Here is a 24,767-nt window from a genome sequence, read left to right on the forward strand (position 1 = left end):
ATCAGGAATTTAGCATAACAACAAGGAGCAGGTAGCATCATGAATTGAAGATATGTTGGTATCATAGCTTTACACCTCGGTACAACGGCAAGCGGACAAAGCTGTGAACTCACCCGGGACCATGGTTGCTTCTTCCCGGAAGCTTCCCAGAAGCTGTGATGGTGGCTCCTGTAGTTTGTTAGGCTCCCCTACCTCACTCCCATCCAAGGTTGTTAGCTTCATTTCTCTCCTCCACGCTTTTGACAGTGAGCGCTCGTCCATGCCAAGCAGCACCAATCCAGGTGAGCAGCCCCCTCTTGAACCTTTTGCTTTCTTCTACATCTTGATTTCTCCTTCTGCGATCCACATACCATTTTTTGTTTTGGTTTCTGTGTGTTGTTAGAACTAGAATCCAGTGAGCTCTTTTAGCTTACAAGAAACCTTCTTTTTTGATGGAAATTCAGCAAAGCTGAGGAAGACAGGACTAGAGCAGAGCGGAAGCGGAACATAACACACTGTAACGAAGATGTGAAGTAGGTGGTGAATACTAGAGCAGAGTCGCATAAATTCATAAAATGAGGGGCATCCCTTTCATGTTTCAGCTCCATCATATTGCACATGTTCCATTTGTTCCTGCCCAGGCTATTTCTCTCAGATCCATATGTGAATAAATCTCACTTGATATCCCAGTCCCAGTGTATATGACTTCTAGTCAAAGTAAAGTATCTTTGTTAATAATTGTAGAAGACAAGTTTATTTTCACTTCATGTGTTTCTCTAACTTCCTAACGTATATAAGTTGAAACTAATTTCATGGGAATTTTTGGTGGAAACGTATCTGCAGAAAACAATTGCCTGTGATAGTCGGTTTATTGTATTACAGATAGCCTGCTTGTTAAATACTCTGACTGCAAAATTTACTTACGCAGTGCTAATTGTGTACACAGTTTGCTCCCAGGACGATTCCATAACTCCAGCCACCATGAGCTCATCTGCTGCCATTGGAGCTATCAGTGGCTTCAAGGATAGGCTCCACTCCTTCAGTCCCATCCAAGATTGTTAGGTTCATTTCTCTCCTCCTGCTACTGCGCATTGGACAGTGAGCGCTTGTTTACGGCAAGCAGCACCGATCCAGGTGAGCACGGCCCCCTTGAACCTTGCTTTCTTCTACGGCTCGATTTCTTATTCTGCGTTCCACATATGAAGCTCACTTGGCTACTATGGTACCTTTTGACTCATATCACCATAGTTCCATCGCTGTGCAGACCCCGTTTCAAGCTGCCATGAGGGCATGTACGTCAGTTGATGGGATTCTAGTATTAGTAGGGGAATTTAGCTGTTTTCGGTGTATAGTTTGACGCATATCTTATTTGCTGCCTAGCATGTTTTTTTTTTGGTGAAGTTAGCTCTAGACTCACTTTCCATGGAAGTGCTCTGCAGTTGGTATGTTAACATCATGAGCTAATATTTTTTACTCCCTCCGTCCCATAATGTAAGACGTTGTTAGACACTAGTGTAGTGTCTAGCAACGTCTTACACTATGGGACGGAGGGAGTACATGGCTGACAGCTATGTTCTGTTTCATTATTAAAGAGGGGTGTATACAACCAAATACACCGTTTATTAATGCAACTGTGGTGCCAAGACTTGACTCATGTGCTTCCTTGCTTCCTTTTGTTGGATAGTTTAATTCTCTCATTTGCAGCCTGCCCTGCTTTCTTTCTGACTTACCAGTTCCTTCCTTTTGATGCATCATCGCTCTCCTTTCCTCTAAATCCATCTGTTTGGTTTCTCCCCTGTGCAAGGCCTACTTTTGCTCCTGCTTGCTGTGCTACCTCCGGAGTGCCGGGAGATGACAGGGTTTCTTGACACGGTAGTTGGCGCAGCAATAGGATGGCTGGTGCAAAGCATCCTTGGGACCTTCTTCACTGAACAGATTGAAGACTGGAGTCGTGAAATTGGACTTGCTGAAGATGTGGAGAAGCTCAAATTTGAGATGAGAAATGTGGAGATGGTTCTTGCTGCTGCCGAGGGAAGGAGGATTGAAAACAAGCCTCTGGCACATTCACTGGATTTTCTCAGAGAGCTGCTTTATGACTCGGAAGATGTGATGGACGAGCTCAATTACTACCGACTCCAGCAACTGATCGAAGAAGGTGCTTCACTCGTCTCTCTTGTTCCATCTTTCTTGCTTTCAGCTTTTATATTTTTTTTGGCAAGTGCTTTCAGCTTTTATAATGGTGTTGGTTGTAATTGTTACTTGGCCTACAGTTTACTACCTACGTTCTAAAATGTTAGGTGCACACACATTATAAAAAATAGGTTTGACCAACCATTAGACTAAGGATATATGCGTTATATACACAAAAGTGATACCATTAGATTTGTATTCAGAAGCAATTTCCTGTCATACAATTTTTGTCACGTCATCTATGTATATTTTGTCACATACCGTATCACTGGTAGAAAACAGGGCTTTGGTCACAGGGCAATATTCACATTAGTCCTGGTTCAGTCACGAACCGGGACTAATGTGAGCATTGGTCCCGGTTCGTGCGGCTAAAGGCATTAGTCCCGGTTCAAATGAGCCCTTTAGTCCCGGTTTGAGACAAGAACCGGGACTAAAGGGTGCCATGCCCTTTAGTCCCGGTTCGTGTCTCAAACCGGGACTAAAGGTCCAATTATCAAACCCCCCCCCCCCCCCCGCCCCCGTGGATCGCCTTTTCAGTTTTGTAAAAAGCAAACCAAAATGATAAAAACTTCAAAAAATAAAATCCTTCGAGAGGTAGTTATATTACTACATCTACTAGTTAGCAAAATTTAAAAAATTAAATTTGGACATGTTTTGCAAAAAGTGTAGGGAAAATGTAAAACGGCTATAACTTTTGCATACGATGTCGGGAAAAAAAGTATAATATATCAAAATGTTCAACACGAAAATCCGCATATGATTTTGACCGCCTACGGCCTGTTTGCAAATTTTTAGAATCCTCAAATTATAAAAGGAAAAAAAGTTATGCTCAAATTTTATTTTTTTTTGTATTTTCGTTAAATCTGGTCAAACTATAGTCAAACTACTTATTCAAGAAGTATTAGTGTTACTAAATAATTATTCAAGAATATTAGTGTTACTAAATAATTATTTTCAGTTTTTTTTTGAATTTTTGTCAAATCTGGTCAAACTATGGTCAAACTGTGGTCAAACTATGGTCAAACTACTTATTCAAGAAATATTAGTGTTACTAAATAATTATTTCGGTTTTTTGAATTTTGGTCAAATCTGGTCAAACTATTTATTCAAGAAATATTAGTGTTACTAAATAATTATTGCTTTGTACAATAATAGCTTCAAACTCAAACAGTGAAATGTGTGACTTCATGCTCAAGCTAAACTCCTGAGAGTTAATAGGATTGACATCTTACTATTGTCAGGAAAACAACAAGTGCAGACATGGAAACGAGGGGGAATAGTACCCAAAAGTTAAGCGTGCTCGGGATGGAGTAGTGAGAGGGATGGGTGACCGGTCGGGAAGTTAGATAATTTGGAATGACGAGGGATGATTAGAGATTAGAGGTTAAATTGAGCAGTGATGAGGGGTTCGTGATTAGAGATTAAATTGTAAAATAATTAAGAAATTTGGAAATCGGGAAAAAAATTCAAAAAATTTCAATTTTTTTTAAAAAATTTACCAACTGGGACTAAAGGTGGAGCTGTTGGAGCTCTAGCTAGCGGCCACGTGGGGGGCTTTAGTAACGACCTTTAGTCCCGGTTCGAGAACCGGGACTAAAGGCCCTTATAAACCGGGACTAAAGGGCTACGGAGCGAAAACCTTCTAAAGGCCCTTTTCTACTAGTGTATGTAGTACTCCCTCCGTAAAGAAATATAAGAGCGTTTAGATCACCATGATCTAAACGCTCTTATATTTCTTTACAGAGGGAGTATTAACTGTTGGTCAAACTTGAACCTCAACTGCATGTGTGCTGTGCATTTTGGGATGAATGGAGTGATACACATCATAGGAACCACCCCTCAGATTGTTTCTTGCTTAATTGTGATCTATTTTAGCAATTCAAGTTTTGTTTTTTTTCTTGGTGAATGTTATACTGGTCTCTTCCTTATGAAACTTTTGTTAATTACTACTCCCTCTGTCCCATAATATAAGATCGTTTTGCAAGCTGTTTTAGCTTGCAAAACGGTTTTACATTATGGGACGGAGGGAGTAGCAGTTACATGATAGTATCTTGTTTTGTTTAAATGGCTTTCGCTTGCTTGTCCCAAAATAATTGAGTTCTCTTATGCAGGGAAAGGTTGTAGTTCTCCTAGTGATGTTAATCCTGATGGAAGCTATGCGTCCTCATCCAGTCCATCTTCTGCTTTTAAATTAGTACGCAGTGCCACAAGCCAAATGACGAGTTGGGCCCCGTTCAGCAGAAAAAGGAAACGTGAAGAGGTTCCAGCTCTAGCTCCTGAGATTAAACAAGACATTTCTCACAGAATCAACAGAATAGTGAAACATTTATGCACTATTGGCAATTCTGTGCAGAGAGTTCTTCAGCTTGAGATCTCGCGCCCCACTGCAACATCAAGTGAGAGTCAGAATATTTGTAGGAATGTTCGCATGACAACTTCTGTTCCAATTGAATGTAAGGTGTATGGGAGGGATGCAGAGAGAGACAAGATAATAGAGCTGTTGATAGAAGGGGGATCTAGTCATCTGAATGTTTTGCCAGTGGTTGGTATGGGTGGTATTGGGAAGACGACTCTTGCTAGATATGTATACAATGATGAAAGAATTGTAAATCATTTTGATTTGCAAATGTGGATTTGTGTATCCACGAACTTCGATGAAAGGAGACTTACACTTGAGATCTTAGAGCATGTCTGTAAAGATAGACAAGAGTACGAAAATGTAAGCAATTTCAATGTACTACAGGGGATCCTTTTGAAGTACATCAGAAAGAAAAGATTTCTGCTCGTATTGGATGACATGTGGGAAGACAAGGACAAGATTGGATGGATTAAACTCTTGGCTCCATTGAAAGGTAATCAAGTAAGTGGTTGCATGATACTAGCAACAACTAGAATGAAATCAGTTGCAGAAATGATACGAACGATGGATGAAGTCAGAATGAGTGGCCTGAATGAAAATGAGTTTTGGGTGTTATTCAAGGCATGTGCATTTGGTAATGAGAACCACGAGGGTGATCCTCGTTTGCAGTCTATTGGCAAACAGATTGCTGAATCACTAAAGGGCTGCCCACTTGCTGCACGAAGTGTTGGTGCACTTTTGAACACAAGTGTTAGCGATAAGCATTGGAGGATAGTTCGGGACAAATGGAGATCTCTCCAAGAAGATGCTGATGGTATTTTATCTGTCTTGAAGCTCAGTTATGATTATCTACCAGTTCACCTTCAACACTGTTTCTCGTACTGCTCTTTGTTTCCAAAGAGCAAACTATTTGATGGGAAAGAATTGGTCCATGCATGGATATCACAGAATTTTGTGCAGTGTGAAGACCCTACCATGAAATTGGAGGAAATAGGGCGGCGATATTTGGATAGATTAGTTGATTTGGGCTTCTTCCAGAAGTTTGGCTCACGCTATGTTATGCATGATCTAATGCATGAATTGGCAAGGAAAGTTTCATCAAACGAGTGTGCTACTATACATGGATTGAAACCTGAGGCAATTCAACCATGTGTTCGCCATCTGTCAATCATAACTACTGCTTTTGATAAAGATAAACCTGGCAGTTTTCCTCATGAGAAGTTTGATCAAATACTTCAGAAGGTTGGGCCTTCGCAAAAATTGAGGACTTTGATGTTGTTTGGGCGAAGCAGCGTAAATTTATTTGGGTCCTTACATACTTTATGCAGGAAGGCAAAATGTTTACGATTCCTAAGAATTTATGTGACAGATGCTGACATCAGCTCTATACACAGTTTATTAAATCCATGCCATCTTCGCTATCTTGAATATATTCATGTTGACATTACAGACAGATCATTATATAGAGTCTACAACAACACTGTGTTTCCTCAAGCACTGACAAGATTCTATCAACTTCAAGTATTGAATGTGGGAATTTCAGGCAATTTTGTTGTGCCTGCTAATATGCATGATCTTGTTAATTTGCGCCATCTTATTTCTCATGAGAAAGTGCATCAGGCAATAGCTTGTGTTGGCCACATGACCTCTCTTCAGGAATTAAGTTTCAAGGTTCAAAATGTCGGTAGTTTTGAGATAAGAGAACTTCAGTCCCTAAATGAGCTTGTACTACTTGAAATTTCTCAACTTGAAAACGTGAAGACTAAAGAAGAGGCCAGTATGGCCAGGCTGTCAGACAAAGAGTATCTAGAAACATTGTTGTTGTCATGGGAGGATAACAGCACGAGCCGTCAAGCAGAGGCAGCAAAGGATGTGCTTGAAGTTCTTCAGCCACATCAGGATCTCAAAACTCTAGAAATAACCGGATATGGTGGTGCTACCTCCCCAACCTGGCTTTCTAATAATTCCTCACTTACCTTGCTGCAGATACTTCATCTAGAGAAGTGCAGGGAATGGCAAATTCTTCCAACTCCTGAAATGCTTCCTTTCCTTAGGAAGTTGACATTGATCAGAATGTTGAATTTAACGGAAATCTCAGTTCCTTCCTTGGAAGAGCTGATCTTGATTGATATGCCCAAATTGGAAAAGTGTATCGGTTCTTACGGAATGGAATTGACTTCCCGTCTAAGGGTTTTGATGATCAAAAACTGCCCTCAACTGAACGAGTGCACTCATTTCCAGAGTTACTCTTCTTTCGACGCAGAGCAGAAGTCATGGTTTCCGTCTCTCCGCAAACTGTCCATCGGGATGTGTCCTCATATACTAAAGTAATTTTCTTCTCTCTAATTCTCCTGCTCAATACATCTGAAAATTCTTGAACACTTACTTTGATAAATGATTTTGCAGCAACTGGCCAGTCCTTCCATTAAGAGATATGGGGGCGCTCAAGGAGCTGGAGTTGATGGACCTGCATGTTGTGAGAGAATTGGCAGTCCCTTCTCTGAAGAAGTTGGTGTTGATAAAAATGTCAAGCCTGGAAGTTTGCAGCAGTCTAACGACTTCCCCACCTCTGCAACTTTTACCTTCCCAAGGTGCTCAAAGGGGATGGCCATCAAGTCTCCGTAGACTCGTCAAGGGGGTTCGGACCCTTCCAACAATAAGGATAAGACAGAGAGGTTTCACTGTCGAATCTAATGAGTTGTCCCTGCTTGATGACAGTATCCTGGCGTTCAATAACCTTGGGGGCACAATATCATTGCGCATAGAAAATAGTCCAAATCTTGTATCTCTTTCAATTGAAGCTTTCAGCCAGCTCATTGCTTTAGAGTATTTATATATACGCAACTGCCCTAATCTGACCATGTCAAACACTATCTCAGAGTTTGTCCAGGAAAACAGTATGCCTGCAAGCAACATTGTCCTCCCATCTCTCAAACATGTTAACATTGACACATGTGGAGTAACAGGGAGGTGGCTAACACAAATGCTTTCACATTCACCGTCCCTTGAGAGGTTGCAATTAACTAACTGTCCGCAGATAAAGTTTCTATCAATCAGTCAACCTACAGAAACGGAAGGAACCAGGAGTTTGGCTTCAACAGCGATGACCACAGCCCAAGATGAACAGGAACTAAAACTGCCATATAATCTCCTATGTTCTCTCAAGACGTTATGTATTTCGAAGAGCCTGGACCTGGAGTTCTGCGGGGGTAAGAGAGAGCTCACAGGATTCACCTCTCTTAGGAAGCTACACCTTGTTGGTTGCCCCAAGCTAGTCTCATCGTGGATTGGGGAAACAAATGATGATGGTACCATGCATGTTAGTAGATTGCTCCCGCCATCACTTGAAGACCTTTGTATGGGTCCTCTCCCAGAAAACTTGCAGTCATTCACTCCCCAAGGCCTTCTCTGCCTCAAAAGGTTAAATCTATTTAGTGGCCCGTGTTTGAAGTCTGTGCAGCTACATTCCTGTACGGCCTTGGAGTTCTTGCGAATCGCATGTTGTGTCCAGCTGGCTGCACTGGAGGGCTTGCAGTTTCTCAGCTCTCTCCGAAGCTTGTGGATGGAGATGAATCCCGAGCTGTCTTCTGCATGGGATCTCAAACTGCTGGAGCAAGAACAGGGTGGCAATCAAATTCAGCTGCTTCCTCCCTCACTTGTAGAACTTCGGATCTGGAAGCTCACAGATAGTGTCCTGTCCGGTCTCCTGTCCTGCCTTCCTGCCTTGACCAAATTAGCAATATTGATCAGTCCAGAATTGACGTCTCTACAGTTGGCATATTGCACGGCACTGGAAGAGTTGGAAATTGGATATAGCAAGTCGCTTCCATCGATCGAGGGGCTCCAGTTCTGTAGAAACCTGACATCCTTGAAAGTATTTAAGTCCCCTGACTCCAGTTCCTGTTTGGAGTATGTGTCGCGCCAGCAAGGGGCCTCTGAGATCTGGTCTCGACTGAAAACTCTTAACATTAGTGACCCATCATCTGCCCTTTCCAAGCCCTTGTGCAAACAGCTCACAACTCTAAGATGCCTAAACTTCACCTGTGGGGGTGATAAACAGGGAGAGACCTTGGTGACCCTAACAGAAGAACAAGAGAGCGTGTTACAGCTTCTAACCTCACTCCAAAAACTTGTATTTCATAGCTTCCCGAATCTCTTGTCACTTCCTGCAAACCTACAAAGCCTGACCTCCCTCAAGATGTTATCTATCAATCATTGTCAGAGGATCACAAGGCTTCCAGACATGGGCCTTCCACCTTCACTTAGGTACCTTAAGTTAGTCAGTTGCAGTGAGGAGCTAGGTATGCAATGTAGAATTGCAGCAACTAAAAAGCTAAGGGTCAAGATTGAATATCTGAAATAATCAACAGTGTCTACTTCTAAGGTACACATTCGCAGCATTTTGCTTACATAACTAGTTTACATGCTCACTCTCTTCTTGCTAAATACAATTCATCTCTATGCAGACAGATTGCAGCCACCCGAGATGTTGTACATATTGCTGAACTCGCTGTCACCACTCACCAACACATTTTGTGCAAGTGCCATTCAACCCTTATTTGGCTTTCCACGAGCTACTTTAGTCGCATGTGGGATGGAGCCAGAAACCATGGTCGAAAGTGGCTAGTCTTTTTGGTTTACCAGGGGCATTGTGACCATTCACTCATTCTTGTGTCTTTTCTAGTTGGTGGCTGCCTTTGATCTATGCTGTAGAGCAAGCCTTACCATGGTATATATGCTTCTTTTACTTATAGTTTTATCCTGATTAGGTTTGTCAGTGTCTCCGTGCTGTAGTATAGTACTCCCTCCGTCCGGAAATACTTGTCATCAAGATGAATAAAAGGGGATGTATCTAGATGTATTTTAGTTCTAGATACATTCCTTTTTGTCCATTTTGATGACAAGTTTTTCCGGACGGAGGGAGTATATTTTTCAAAAAGGTGTAGTATAGTATATGGTGATATTAGTTTTTCTTGGTTACTTTCTGATTAACGAATGAAACTATTTTAAGTATGTTTTCTGCTACCTAACTAATTACGCATCCATCTTGTCCAGTTCCATTAATCACCCCATGTGCTTATTCTGAACAGCACATATCAATGCATTTAACTAGGATCTCTGTCATGGTTGGATGAAAATAATGCTGTTAACTAAAAATAATGGCTCGTATTTTTCGATTTGTAGTTGATTGTTCAGCATGAGATATGAATTTAAAAATGTAGGAGAATCATATAATTTACTAGTTACTACTATCTCTGTCTCATGATGTACTTTCGCTGAGAAAAAAGGATGGCAGTTGACTGACACTAGGTTTGTTGCTGCAGTGTTGTTGCATTGCTCTAGGTTTGTTATTCAGTAAAACAATGCAGTCGATCGCTGGAACCGACCTCACACAGGATGCTTAATGTTATCATATTACATTGGTCAACCAGGACTACTTGATGAGTGATGACCACACATTAATTTGTTGGTTGTCTGGCTGTACCATTTCAGGTACGTTCTGTTCATTACTCCCTCTGTCCAAAATAAGTGTCGCTGACTTGGTACAACTTTGTACTAAATTAGCGACACTTGATTGCAATGTTTTAAATAGCGGGCTATGACATTTTTGCGGCGGCTTCTCCAAGAGCTATGAGAGACTATAGCGGGGCTAAGTCTCATTTAGCGGTTTTGCATAAATCATACCCCCTCGGTTCCTAAATATAAGTCTTTTTAGAAATTTCAAATGGACTACCACATACGGATGTATATAGACATATTTTAGAGTGTAGATCCACTCATTTTGCTCCGTATGTAGTCACCTGTTGAAAATCTCTAGAAAGACCTATATTTAGGAACGGAGGAAGTAATAAAATCAATCAATAATTACTATACAATTAGGCATCATCAATAATTACTAAATTATGGGACGGAGGGAGTAGCTAGTTATTGAAATAAATTACAAGATCTACCATATAATGGGACGGAGGCCGTGGAAACTGGTCTGCTGCAACACCAATCCAACTCTGAATACAACACCTAGGTAGTTGAGTTTACAGATTCAGAGAGAGAACCCAAATGAACCGAGGAAATTAACATTGCTCGTTATATCAAAAACAGAGGACAAGACAGAAGATAGAGGACCACGAGCCTGGCGGTGGAGTTTGGCCGAGCCGCCGCGTCAGCCAGCCACCGCCCGCCAAGACGCATCGCCGGAAGCTGCCGGAGGGGCGACCGAACTCAGAGCAACCGGAGAATGGGCGTCTGGGAGAAGCCGGAAGCACCATGGCCGAGCCGCTGCGACAGCCAGAGTACTCGCCGGTGGGTAGCCGACCGTGGCCGCCGCCATCGCCGTTTGTACTGTGGATTTGTTGGGGTTTTTTTTAGGAAAAGTTTGTAGCGTGGATGCAGGGGATGTGATTTGGGGCAGCTAGGTTAGACTGTTTAGCCCACGCACGCGATGTTGGGCCGAAATTTTGGGCCGGCCGGCAGTACAGATAACGCTAAATGAGGTCCAGATTTTCGTATGATGACAAAACTGCAGCAGGAGGCACTCCTGGAGCAAGCCGGCAGCCGGTCAAACATGGCGGTAGAGGAGAAGGTCTGGATGTCTTTGTGGAGTTTGAAAATGCCTTCCAAGCTGAAGGTTTTCTTATAGAGGTTGGTTGTGTAGGTATAGCCACTAGCATCGACTAGACGACGCCCATCACCGACGCACTCTTCTCTTGGGAGCATTGGCCCAGCGGAAATCCGCCTCCATCGATGCGTGCTGCAGCTCATCGCCGTCGCATCACTCTCCCACCGCTACTTCTATCTGGTCTCGATCAGATATTTAGTGTTATCAAGTTGATTTTAAACAAGAGATGAGATGTTGAGTAAGTTTGGACTCAACACTGAAGTGTTCGGGCATTTTCACTTCCTTGAAGAATTGAGGATAGCTGATTGTCCAAACATCCGCCTCGAAATGTTGGTTTCGCCATCCCTTAAGAAGCTCAGCCTGAGCAGCTCTGGTCTCTTTTGCAATATTGACTGCTGCTCCCTCACCTCCTTTGAATTTGACTGTAATTCAGCCACGTCCCTCCAACTACAAACGTGGAGTCTTCCATCCCTACAGTGGTTGTTCATTCAATGCAAATCTCTTGCATCTGTTGGCGGCTCCCCTAATCTTTCCATTTCTACAGGCACAAGCAGCATTAGAGCTTTCACGTCCCTAACACAAGTTAGGTACTGTTATACATTGTCAACCCTTGATGACATCCTAACACAAGAACACCTACCTGCTATTGAGAAAATTGAAGTCAGATGTTGTCCCAAGTTATTGTCCCTGCCAGGTGAAAGGTTTGCGAGTTTCTCTTATCTTAAACATCTGGCGGTTTATGAATGCCCAAGTATCAACTGGCAAATGGGGTTGGTGTTGCCAGCATGTCTCCTAAGTCTGCACTTAAGGAAATGTGGGGATATCTCTGCATATATTCCGAGCTGCCTAGAGAACCTCGCATCCCTTGTCTCACTGAGAATTGGTGGCCATGGTATAACATCAATTTCTGGCGACATTTGGTGCAGTAATCTTGCATCACTTGAGGTGTTGGAGATCAAGGATTGTCGAGACCTAGATTCAATTGGTGGAGTAAAGGCAGTTGCAAACATAAAGGAGGTGCTAATATCCGGCTGTCCAAATTTAGAGGAAGTGGAGCAGATGGACACAAGATACCGCCAAAGGTATTTGTGCTAACACTTGTTTATCATGTATTATGCAGTAAAAATCCCACCTACATCATCATTAAAGTATGCTGGACTTACTTGTTGATGGCACCTATACCTACATATTTTGTCTGTATAGTTCGCACAGAATTTGATCTGTTCATATTTCCCCGAAAGTAAATTTTGATGTTTACAGTAATTCTAGGTAGAGGACATTGTGATTTATTTTTTTGCTGAGTCTCTCTCCCTCTCTTGCCAAATTTGTTGTATTAACCATGTTTTTTTCTTCCAGGTGAGGAAATATCAGGCAAGCATGCAGGAACCCGAGGACAACTAAGACATCGTGCTTTGTCTTGCCTGAACTAGAGAAGCCTACTTAATGAACATTTCTGAAGTGAGGAAAAACAATTTGGTTTGGTTTGCAGGGTTCAGACTAGTCTTTGGTATTTGTTTCAGTTTGAAACTACAACAAAGTAGAATGAATTGCCTTTGTAGGAAGAAGCGCGTTTCAAGTTTCACAAGTAGCTAGCCCAAAGTTTGACGTCAGACCTTGAATGGCTCATATTTTGACGCCTCTGATGATCATTTCAAGCTGTTGCGCAAAGTTGGTTGGGCTTAACTTTTACTATATCTGATGGCTGCTGGAAAAAGATCTGCTGCACTGCAGTTGTGAGCCGGATGCATGATGCTAACTAGGATTAGCTTGAAATTTTTGAAACAATGAACCCTGCCTGCAATCAATTCAGAATTTTATTAAGCGTCTCCAAGCCATGTTCTGGCTGTACCCTGTACGAGTAGCCAGATGAGTTTGGATTCTTCTGCTATGGTTTGGTTTCTTCTTCTGCATGCGTTCCACACACAACTCTGTGTTTTATTGTGTTGCAAATAGAATCCAGTTGTTATGACCGGCGTCACTTATAGCCGGAGAAGGCCCAATGGACGCGTCTAGTTAGGGCCTAAGCCCAACTTATCTTATTTTTATTAGCAGCAAGGATTTTTTTTTAAATCACCGGGGGGGGGGGGGGGGGGGAGCGCCCACCTGAATATATTTCTCAATTTTGTAACCCATCGTCAGAGTGATTACAAAGGGAATTACATAAGCACGTGTAATCGTGATAAGAGGTAGGAACGCCATGAGGAGGCGGCCTGCTTGTGCACCGGTTTCTTCATCCGGTGTGTCCATAGCATGAGGTCATCAACGATTCGCCTGAGGGTGAGGATACTGTGGTGATTTTGCAGCTTGAAGGTCATAGCATTTCTGGAATCCCAAATCTTCCACAGAATAATGAGGACGGAGTGCTAGATTACCGCATCCACCTGTGTAGGTAGACGGCAGTCCCAGAGGTCGTTGATGTTACTCGAAGGAGAGAGCCCTATCCGTTGCCAAATACGCCGTGCAAGCGGACAGTCAAGGAATATGTGAGAGCTGGTTTCACCATCATGTCCGCAGCGCGGGCATAGTGAGTCGTTGACGATATGCTTGCGTTGAAGGTTGCTTTTGGAGTTGAGTCGATCACGAAACAGGAGCCATGCAAAGATCTTCACGCGATTTGAAACGCATGAAGACCAGATGGCCACGGCATGCACGTCGTTGTTGTCGTCGTCGCCCATGGTTAGCGTGTATGCTGCCGTCGTGGAGAAGTGCAGGCCACCATGGAGGTATCGCTCATCCGGTCCTGTCGGCAGCTGGAAATCCTGCAGGAGAGACAACAAAGAGCACAACTCGGTAGCGGCATTAGATGTTAGGCGGTTCCGTAGGATTGTTTCCAAACCATGGTTCAGAACAGCAGCCACACGAGCGAGTGGTATAGTGGTGTGTGAGTTGAGGCTGGGGAATAGATTAGCAAGGGGTTGGTGGTGTAACCAAGCGTCTAGCCAGAAATAGGCATTAGTGCCAGAGTTTGTGAGTACACAAGAGATGCCATGGAGTGCTGGCAGTTGTTGATTTATTGTTCGGCAAATGAAGGAGTGGCTATTTTGTGGAGCAATGAGAGCATTTGGATGTTGCAAGGCAATCCAGTCCAACCAAGGTGTTTTTTCTGGTAAGAGTGCTTTTACAGCAAATTTCATAAGTAAGCAGTTGTTATTGTTGATGTAGGTTTTTTAGACCTAAACCACCATTATTCTTTGGTTTACACATATTTTTCCAGGCAACTAAGCATTGCGCACCAGTGCAAGTTTCCTCTGCAGCCCAAAAAAAGCTCGCCGAATAGAGTCTAGGATTTTTAGAATGCTTTTGGGGATGGAGAAGACTGACATAAAATAGACCAAGATGGAGTCGAGGACAGCCGATAGTAGGATGAGTATATCTCTTTTTGAGAGGATTTTTGCATGTCAACCCTTCAAGAATTTGTGGCAGCGTTCAATGATAGGTAGGAAGGCGTTTGAAGGTAGTCGTGTGGTGTTTGGGGTAGGCCTAGGTAGATCTGCGGGGAGGTTGAGGTTGGGCATTGCAAGGTGGAGGCAATGGAGTCCGCCATGTCAGAGCTGATGTGCATGGGTACGAATGTTGTTTTTGAGAAGTTGATAGTGAGGCCAGTTGCCATGGCGAAATTGTGTAGGGATGTTTTTTAATTGCTGAGCAGCGTCATTGGATGCCTTGGCAATGATTAGGGTGTCATCGGCATATTGTAAAACGTTTGGCGGAAGATGTGAGAACAGAGGGTGACTGAGGTGTAAGAGGTCGCAGTCTTGCTGGATCATCTGTTGTAGGAAATCAGCAACGATGATGAAAATGTAAGGAAAAATAGGATCTCTCTATCTGAGCCCGTTTTTGCAATTTATCCAGTTTCCGGGATCCAGCATAACGGCCAGGAAGCCCAAATCGCTGAGGAGCCAGGGGTTTCCATCGTCTGTCTCTCGATGGTCTCCAATAAAATACTCACTTGTGCTTGACACTGCAAAGGTTAAATGAGCAGTCTAATGCATGCGAGTACATACATATGTGTGCGAGCTACATCCACGTTGAGATGGCCTGTCACGTTGATTGATTAGCAAGCGGCCAGTACAAGGTGGCCCTACATGTGCCATTATTTTATTGGGTCCATTGATCAGCCGTGTATGAAGTGCGTGCTCGTGAGATAATCAGAGTAGAGAGTACCAGTTGTATTATGCACCAAGTTGGTCACGTGTATATGCAGCGGCACCAGCAGCCCAACTTATACATGCATGTGCTACGTGTGCGTATCGATGCGGCCAGCGCCGTGACCGATGGCGTTCCACGATGGTGAGACATGTCAACTTGGATATGGATAGCCATGTCATCATCACCTTATCAGAAAACAGGGTAAAGCTATATAGGACAATCATCTTACAGAAGTCAGGATATCATCATGCCAACTTGTCCTTGCCAATGCTATAAATTACATTATCAACTTGAAGAGATTACCATGCTTCGCCGGGGCGTCGCCATGAAGAAGAGCATGAAGTGCACGTGAGGTGTTTGAGGAAATGTCAGAGAGAGAGGATGAGGAGGGAGAAGAAGATTGATGCTGATAGGTGGGCCCATCCTGTCAGAAACGCGTTTAAAAGAGCCAAATCAGGCTCTTTTCAGACTTGGTAGTTTTTAGTCAAGGATTAGCGAGAAAATGATAGTTTTCGGCACAAATATGTAAAGTGGTAGTTTGTAGGCACGGTTCCATGATTGTGGTAGTTTTTTATTAAATACTCCACAAAATTGGGGTTGAACAACACTTGCATGCGCAACACATGAGAAGCTCTAACTAACTGATCAAGTGCCTGCTTACGGAGTTACAGGGCGAAAGCAGGTGGGGGAAATTCAGGTGCACCAGCAGGTTCGGGATTTGAGGTACTGTCGGTGAAAGCCAGTTCCATTGGCGGTTGGAGCAATTGATGGCGTCTTCTGAGGGTAACTACCTTGTTGAATGCGTCACACGCAGAATTCTCTAATCACAACCCAACTTGCTCAAGAAAACACAGGGTATCATTACCTTGTTGAGCTGTTTTTTTTTTTATTCTCGTTGAAAAATATTACTATTTCACCTCTTTTTGATTGGACAATATAAAAATATCCCAACAAATATTTAGGAATTTCATGATTTCTTTACAACTATCATGAATTCACAAGTATTCATGAATTTCAAAAAAAATGTGAAATCCTAAAATGTTCTAAACTTTGGAAATAAATGTTCAATTCTTTTTTAAAAGGTTCATTACTTTTAAATAAATCCAGGACTTGGTAAAGATACATAGGCGCGGGCCCTGTTGTCGGCGTCTGGGAACTGGTCGTAGGGCCCGCCGGGGCATGGCATCATGGAGTGGTTGGTATCGTGCAGCTACAGTGCCGCGTCGCCCGGTCGCTGTCTGCTTCGGTCAACGGTACGGGGGAAGCACTGTAGCCATGCTTGCTCCCTGCCACTGCAAATTATTTGCTCTGTCTGGCTGACAAGAGAAACTCTGGACAAAGGCGTGTTCGTTTCATATTGGCTAAGCAAGTATTTTATCCCCTTGATCATTGGAACGAATCAAGCTTGGCATTTTTGCGTACTTCTGTTGCTAATGGAGTAAACTAGCATCGTCAGCTTCTTAATCACTCTTACCGCACTTATTAGGTTTTAGTAAGCAAATAGAACAGTTTGTTTTGCATCTAGTAAGGTCTCCACTATTTTTCGCAAAAAAAAAAAAAAGTAAGGTCTCCACTATGAAAAGCTGCACTTGTTCTTCGGGACGGGTTATTTCACAAGGAACAGCGAATCTGCTGTTGACCAACCTCTAGTAGTCTTGCCTTTCCAAAAAAAACCTCTAGTAGTCCTCCATACTTCACATTACCTTTTTTTTTTGTCTGTTTGAGAAATAGGAAACAACTTGTTGCTCACGAGGACTAGGGGAAGCTTGACGACAAGGTTCCTCGGCACAACGTGACTAATGGCCGCACAGACGACCAACCTCGCCGGTCGCGCTGTGCTCTGGGTGCCGATGTCGTTCTCTTCTCACAAAATGCTAGATGGGATGATATTTGGGGTAGAATTGAGGCTTCCGGCGACAATCGTCGGCGCGGTGAACGTTGACGATTCGGTTCGACATCGATTTCGTCGCAGATAACGCATGAATCGTGGTGCAAAGTGCAGGGATGTAATCTTCGTTCCACGGCGATCACTACCATGCGAATAAACATTCAAAATATCAACGAAAAGCATGGCAGTGGGCACTGGGCAGCTGCGCGTGTGGCACCAAGGTGTTTCGCGCTAGGGCTTTAGTTTTCTTCTTTTATTTTTATTTTTATGTTTTTTTATTAAATTCAAACAACTTTTAAATTGTTTGAACACTCAAACTGAGCTCACACCTTGTGAAAAAGTTTATGAGGCTTACTCGAATTATTTCAAGTCCAAATAAAAATATTTGCAACATAAGTATTGTTTATTTTTTTGTTTTTATAATATAAAGTCAATTTTGATTCAAATGGCGGTTAGAACTACAAGTGTATTATTTATCTTTACAAAGTTCTTAAATAAAATGATGCTTTTAAATGATCATGATGCCAGTAGCACACATCTCAAGATAAAATTTGCAGAACCTGATATTGCGTCCTTTCAATGCCTGACAATAATAGTATTGCAAGGATATGCCAAGCTCTCCACCATATGAATCATCGTCAGATGCTTTGTGACAAACTAGATCTCCCAAGTTATCGTCAGATGCTTTGTGACACTTCACACTTCACACTTCACACATCCGGAAAATCAACACCTTTACATGCATAAACCAGGCGTGCTTGTCTAACTTTTTTCTGTTTGATTTGTGTATGATTATGAGGTCTCGACACGAGGAGTGATGTCACATGGTATAAAGGCTCTGGGAGGTGTATCTTTCCATTTATGCCGATGAGTCCGAAAAAATAACTGGAACATGAGGAAGAACATGTGGCTGCCTATTTTGAACCTTTGAGATTGGGCTAGCTTCATGTTTTGCATTGCGCCGCACAATGCAGCAAGAGATGGAGAAACATGGAGAGGCAGGTGGTGGAGCACACATGTCAGTAGTACTTTTGAACCGTTGATCTCCAATCCGACCACCCACATCATCCTGCTCCTCCTCTCTTTCCCCATTCCTGGATCTCAAGGAGCAGGTGGAGGTGGGACTAATTATTCCATCCCACTTGGATTCCCATTGGATTTGAAAACTATTAATTAAGCCCATTGAAACCCCACCATAACTCACTATTTACTTGAGCCTTGAGAGTGGATAGAGCAAGCCGCACGAGTGCACAGTTTCTAGAGAGAATTCCTTATTTGACACTCTCTTAAAATTGTGTTCCTTATTTGACACTGGAAAAAATTTCTTCCTTATATGACCTATAGTCTTAATTTCTTTCCCTATATGACACTCTAGTTCATTTTGTACATGTGAAAAGACCTTTTTGCCCCTGTACATAATGTGACCAGAAATATGTAGCATTGAGCCTAATTAGACCTTTTTGTACATGTGCTTTAACACTAAAATGCATTATTAAAAATGAATGAATTTTTTAAGCACTTTTGTGTGTGCTTCGGTGATCACCTATGTGCAGGCCATTAGCGCATGTGCACGTATTTGCATGGCCCATGCAGGACCTATAGCTGTATGGAAGGAAGTTGCGTGCTAGCACGAACGTACGGCCGGTTCGGTGCAGCCAACATGCGTATGTATATGAATCGGGTCATATGAAGCTAGAATACATGTGTTCGCTTGATCGTCAGGGTGCGCGTACGTACGCCCATGTGGAAATAATGATTGCAAGCATTACGTGCAAAAAACTAGAAAAAAAAACATTGGCAGACCTGCCTGTCGATGACGAACATATGCGACAGAAACAAAGCCAGACAACAAACATCACTCCCTCCTAAAAACCGCCCACCCATGCCTGCTGGTTATGCTTCATGTGTAACGATACAGTAGCACTAATTCAAAATCTTTTCTAATCTCTGTGGTAGCGAGGATCCTAAACAAACCATAGGCACTAGACAAACAAAGCAATCCCGTACTGTCTAATACAGAAGCAATTCATGGGGCACACCACTTAATTGGCTCAACCCCTTTCCCCCTACATTTTACATATGGGTAAAATGGTCTTTTCACGTGAACAAAGCAATCCCGTACATATACCTGGTCACATTATACATATGGGTAAAATTGTCTTTTCACGTGAACAAAATGCACTAGAGTGTCATATAGGGAAAGAAATTAAGACTATAGGTCATATAGGGAAGAATTTTTTTTCAGTGTCAAATAAGGAACATGATTTTAAGGGAGTGTCAAATAAGGAATTCTCTCCAGTTTCTAGGCGGCGGCGGCAGCGCTCAACTTCGCCGCCGCATCTTCTGCCGGCTACTCCTTCTCTCCATTTTGGGAGGCGCCGCAGCGCAGCAGAGGTACTCCCAGCGCCGCCGCTAAAGGACGCCATCGCCACATCCCATCCTCTTTCGCCTCGCACTCAGGTCCTTCCGGCCTCCACTGCCTCGCATCTCTACCCCCAGGTCACCCGCTGCAGGTAGTCCATCAGATTCATTCAGGCTCGATCCATGTTTCTCTTTCTGTTAAGAGTCAAGATTCAGATGCTGATGGATTGCTCATGTATTCAGATGTTTGCTTTCCTTCCAAGTTCAGAGTCAAGATTTACTGGAATTAACTTTTCCCCATTCTAGTGCCGAGAAAAGTTGTACTCACTCCGTCCTATCATATAAGAATGATTTTCATATAGTTTAAAAAACGTTCTCATACTGTGGGACAAAGGGAGTAGTCTGTAACTGGCAATTTGTGATAATACAACAGGTTCTTTCCTTCTTAGTCGATGTATTCAGTTGCAAATGCATTTGTTAAGTGGGATCCCACTTAGTCCCACATAATTTATGCTAGTTGGGGTGCCCATTTTTTTTAACACCAAACCGTATTGGGACTAGGTGGATTGTGGTGGGACTCCCACCTACAGTCCCACTTGTAGCCTGACCTGGAACCATCCTTTCCGATGCGGCGAAATCGAACAACATCCACGGCCACCTGAACCTCCGAGACCACCTCGCCTTCGCTGCGGCCTTCCACGCCTCGCGCGGCGCATTCAAGCCTTGTCCAGCCCGGCGACCGCCACTCTCTTCTCCCTCGCCGAGCGCTGCACCGCAGCCTTCCACGCCTCGCGCGGCGCATTCAAGCCTTGTCCTGCCCGGCGACCGCCACTCTCTTCTCCCTCGCCGAGCGCTGCACCGCAGCCGTGCGCGCCCTGGATCCTCCGACTCGTCACCGCCGACGACCGGGCCCGGCTGCTCCTCGTCAACGCGGTCAACGGCCATCGACACAATCCCCTGGTTCAACGCCAACTGCGGGCGCCACCACTTCACCTTCCACTTGACGTGGTTCCTCAGGGGACCACTACGGTGCCGTTACGTTGAGAGCCGAGGAGATGCGCTGCTACTTCTACCGCAAGGTCGTCATCTCCGACTCCGCCGCCATCGCCATGCTCATCACGGGGCCGGTGTTCGGCGTTGCGGCCTTCGCCACTGTGGGGGGCGGCTCGTGGAGGCTTGCGCTCCCGCGCGAACGGAGTTGAGCCCATCGCCACAGCTGTATCCGACCCGTGGAATCTGGTGCACCCACGCAACGGCGTCGAGGATGTCATCCACTACAATGGTAGGTTCTACTCGATCACATACTTCAGTGAGGCTGCTGCTGCTGGCTGACATGGACCATCGCAAGTACCTCATGGCGGCGCCGGGTAGGCCGCTGATGGGCGTGCTCAAGGAGGGTTGGCGGACCGCGGACGTCTCCGTCGTTCAAGGTGCATTTCCTCGGTGCCGGCGGTGAGGAGTGGAAGGTGACAAACGACATCGGCGAAACCGCGCTGTTCGTCAGGGGGAACGGTTCCTTCTGCGTGTCCATGAGGGAGCACCCGGAGCTCAGGGCCGGTTGCGTCTACTATATCGAGGACAATCCGGGGCCATACAAGGATGCTTGTGACCGCTACTACAATGGCATCGGGGTATTCAACCTCAAGGATGGCAGCCGGGAGAACCCGTGGTGGGAGCTGGAGAACACGTTCACGGTCATCGGGGTATCCGCCCTGCAGGAACAGCGCCCGCCGCCCCACCCTGTCCGCGGTCACCACGGCCACGAAGGTGGAGAACACGTTCACCAGCCCCGTGATGACGGATGACATCAGCGACGCGTAGAACAGCACCGGCGCGTAGAACATAATCACGTTGATGCCCGTCAGCTGCTGGAAGAAGGGCACGCCCAGCGCGAACGTCAGCTGCGGCTTGTACTTGCCGGTGAAGAGCAGCTCCCACCACGGGTTCGCCACCGCCTTGCTTGGATCTGCTGCACGGAGTTGAGTTGAGTGGCCTTAATTTTCAGGTCTGATGGCTGCCAGCCTTTGATCTTAAGCCTTTGAGCTGCTAGCCTTGGATATATGTTAAATTACAATGCATGCATCTCTTGTCTGTCTAGACTCTAGAGTGCATTTGAGCTGTAGGGCCTTGTTGGAACTCACTGATGCAACTGAATTCCTCACCTGCGTCAAAGAAACAGTGGAGTTTGTTTGTTTATTTTTGACCAGCAGAGTGCCACTGTTGCTGCATTTTCTCAAGATACTTATGTGTTTATTTATAGTTGGGTTTCAGGGAGGAGGATTGATAACTAAATGAACACAAGAGGTTGGTTTGCGACTTTCTTTTTGCCTTGTGATGATCAAACTGCAACGGAACTGGCTTCAGACTTCTGGCCACTTTCTATGAAAAGCTGCACTCTACTGTTTCTCATCGACGAGGCATTCCTCTCCTTTTGTATCATTCAAAAAAAAAAGGCATTTCAGAAGTAACTGCACTCTGCAGCAGCAGCAGCAGCAGCAGAGGTACTAGCTCTAAGGTAGATTACCGAAAAAGGCTTTCGCCCCGCTTTATAAATAAAGCAACCGCCACAGAGCATACATACCACATAGGTCCACACGCACACACACGAGTCTCACGGAAAAGTACAAAGGTTCTGCTGAGGGCACAGCTCAACAAGCCCTAAAAAAAAGAAGAAAACAACAACAACACAGCGCACCCGACACAAGGTGGCTAATCGGGCTCCGGCGGTGGCGGCGGCGGCGGCGGAGAGAGGCGGACGGCCATCGATCGAATGTCGGCGATGAAGGCGGAGATGGCGTCACGGTCCGTGGGGCGACTAAGCTGCCGCAGCTCTAAGGTAGATTAGCCGGTGCATAGAGATGCAAAGAAGGTTCAGACCACTCTTCTATGTTGGGTTTGCCTTGACCAGAGTCGGCTAGGATTAGTTTGAAAAATTAGGAATAATGTTCTTAAGCATTTATTTTTGGTATGGCAGGTGGCATGTGCTGCATTCATCATCAGATTTTCATAGCACAAGAGTCAGTCATTGCGCATATCTGAGACATGTTCTTAAGGCTGTCTATGTATGCATATTTTAGTTTTATCTTGCAGGCTAGTATAATTGCCACAAAAGAAGAGGATATGGTTTAATTAGTCTGCAGGGCTTGCTTGCCCAGATTTTATATTATGCTATGGTTAGCTTCGAGGATATGCATGGTTTGATACTTTGATTATTGCAACCAAGATTATCACTTGACTGTTGCTGCCTTGTGAGGTTTCTGGATTAACAGGTTTAATTCAGAAGAGCGCAGTAATTATAATTATTTATTCCAGATTGTAATAAGCAAGCTAACAGAAAGCTGCACTTGTTTTCCAGGATGGATAGATTATTTTGAAAGAAATTTATTGCAGTGTGCACATGCAACAGAGCTGGCTTCAGACTTGAGGCTGCTTGTTCAGAAGGGACTAGTGCACTGTGGGACAGCAGAGGTACAAGCTAAGGTAGATTAGCCTCACTCATGAGTTGCTGTTGGATTTTGCCTAAGGGGAGCATAGAAGCAAGCAGGGTTCAGACTACTCTTTTGTGTTGATTTTGCCGTCAGCAGAGTCGACGGTTAGAATTAGTCTGAACTATTAGGAACAATGAACAGGCAGCTCAGCCTCTCGCTCTCTCTCTCTCTCTCAAGCATTTTTTTGGTATAGCATGTGGCATGTGCTGCATCCGTCATCAGTTTTATCCTCTTCTTTTTTCCAAGCTAGCATAATTGTCAGAAAAAAGAGTCAAAGTCCATTATAATTTCAATAGTAAGAGTAATTTTTGGTTATTACCCACAACTTGATAAGTTTTCAGCAGAATCTGCTGGACGGGCGGCTCGTCGACGAGCTGCAAAGCGAAATCACAAAGAGATGAAGGAAATGGAACATCTTCAACGCTCATATGTGTACGGACATGATCTGATCTGACAATCCGATCCGGGTATATGTGTATGTACATTGAGAAGGATTTGAGAGATAGAGTAATCAATGCATTGCTTGTAATGAATGAAGGAAGAAAGAAGCGATCTTTCATTCATTCTTTTTGCTCTGTCTAGTCATTGGCTCATTGCTTTGCATTGACAAGAGAAACTCTAGGCAGCAAGTGTTCTTCGGATGTACTTGCATTACCAACCAAATTAGTGGCGTCAGTTTTGACTTGTTTAATAAGCATTTGATGCTTTTGATTATCAAAAGGAATTGAGCTTAGCGTTTTTGCCCATTTCTGTTGCTCCTGGAGTAGCATCCTCTGCTTTCATTTACCAGCAGAGCACAACTCTTTTCTCCAGATATAGACATAAGTAATACTCCCTCCGCCCCAAAATAAGTGTTTAACCTTAGTACAACTTTGTATCAAAGTTAGTACAAAATTGAGACACTTTTTGGGACAGAGGGAGTATAATTTATGATATACAACAAGGGAGCAGGTAGCATCCTGAATGTGATTAAGAATGCAACAAGGGAGCAGGTAGCATCATAAAGTTAAGATATGATAATATAGCTTACACATGGGTGCACCGGCAAGCTGACAAAGCTGTGTGCTCACCCGGGACCATGGCTGCTTCTTCCTGGAAGTTACCTTGTACAATAATATTCGACACAACTTTAACAGCTGGTCCTTCCTGGAAGTTCCCCAGAAGCTGTGAAGGTTGACTCCTGTAGACTGATAGGCTCCCCTCACCCCTCAGTCTCATCCAACATTGCTAGGTTCATTTCTCTCCTCCTGCTGATGCTGCTGCTGCACATTTGACGGTGAACGCTCGTCGACGGCAAGTAGCACCAATCCAGGTGAGCACGGCTTTCTTCTATCAGATTCACGATTTGATTTCTTTTCCATGTATGAAGGTCATTTGGTGACTATGGTACCCTTTTCTTTCGTATTAATACAGTACAGATGCAGTAACAGGCTTCTGAATTTAAATTTGCCTGTATTACAGCTGGCTTACAGGGATAATACTTCATAATTTGTCTGTCTTGCCTTGCTGCAGGGTATTTGTTTTTTGCTTTCACACAGTATACGCGTCATCGAGGATGTCGGTATTCCGCGCTCGCGTAGTCTATTCATTAATGCTAGACACTTGGGAGAAAAGTATATGATCTAAGGTGTGCAACAAGGAGCAGGTAGCAACGCATCATCAAGTTAGCATACAACAAGGAGCAGGTAGCATCATGAATTTAAGATATGGTATCATAACTTTACACCCCGTTGCAAC

General features: G+C 44.1%; 1 protein-coding gene across 3 annotated transcripts; it reads left to right on the forward strand.

Annotated features, from left to right (window-relative positions):
* Positions 1-659: 659 nt before the first annotated feature.
* Positions 660-12,955, forward strand: LOC123047619 (disease resistance protein RGA2). Of its 3 annotated transcripts, none has more exons than XM_044471206.1 (8): positions 660-1,113; positions 1,784-2,134; positions 4,281-6,855; positions 6,935-8,912; positions 8,995-9,257; positions 9,853-10,021; positions 11,689-12,226; positions 12,501-12,955. In XM_044471206.1, exons 2-4 carry the CDS (start codon positions 1,831-1,833, stop codon positions 8,889-8,891), a joined length of 4,836 nt encoding a protein of 1,611 aa, XP_044327141.1. In that variant the 5' UTR covers positions 660-1,113; positions 1,784-1,830; the 3' UTR covers positions 8,892-8,912; positions 8,995-9,257; positions 9,853-10,021; positions 11,689-12,226; positions 12,501-12,955. The 3 variants fall into 3 exon arrangements, with proteins under 3 accessions (XP_044327141.1, XP_044327142.1, XP_044327140.1); XM_044471207.1 differs by having other exon boundaries at positions 12,071-12,226; XM_044471205.1 differs by lacking the exons at positions 11,689-12,226; positions 12,501-12,955 and adding an exon at positions 10,628-10,913.
* Positions 12,956-24,767: the final 11,812 nt, after the last annotated feature.

This window comes from Triticum aestivum, chromosome 2B, assembly GCF_018294505.1.
Source record: "Triticum aestivum cultivar Chinese Spring chromosome 2B, IWGSC CS RefSeq v2.1, whole genome shotgun sequence".
In the NCBI taxonomy this organism is placed as follows: domain Eukaryota; kingdom Viridiplantae; phylum Streptophyta; class Magnoliopsida; order Poales; family Poaceae; genus Triticum; species Triticum aestivum.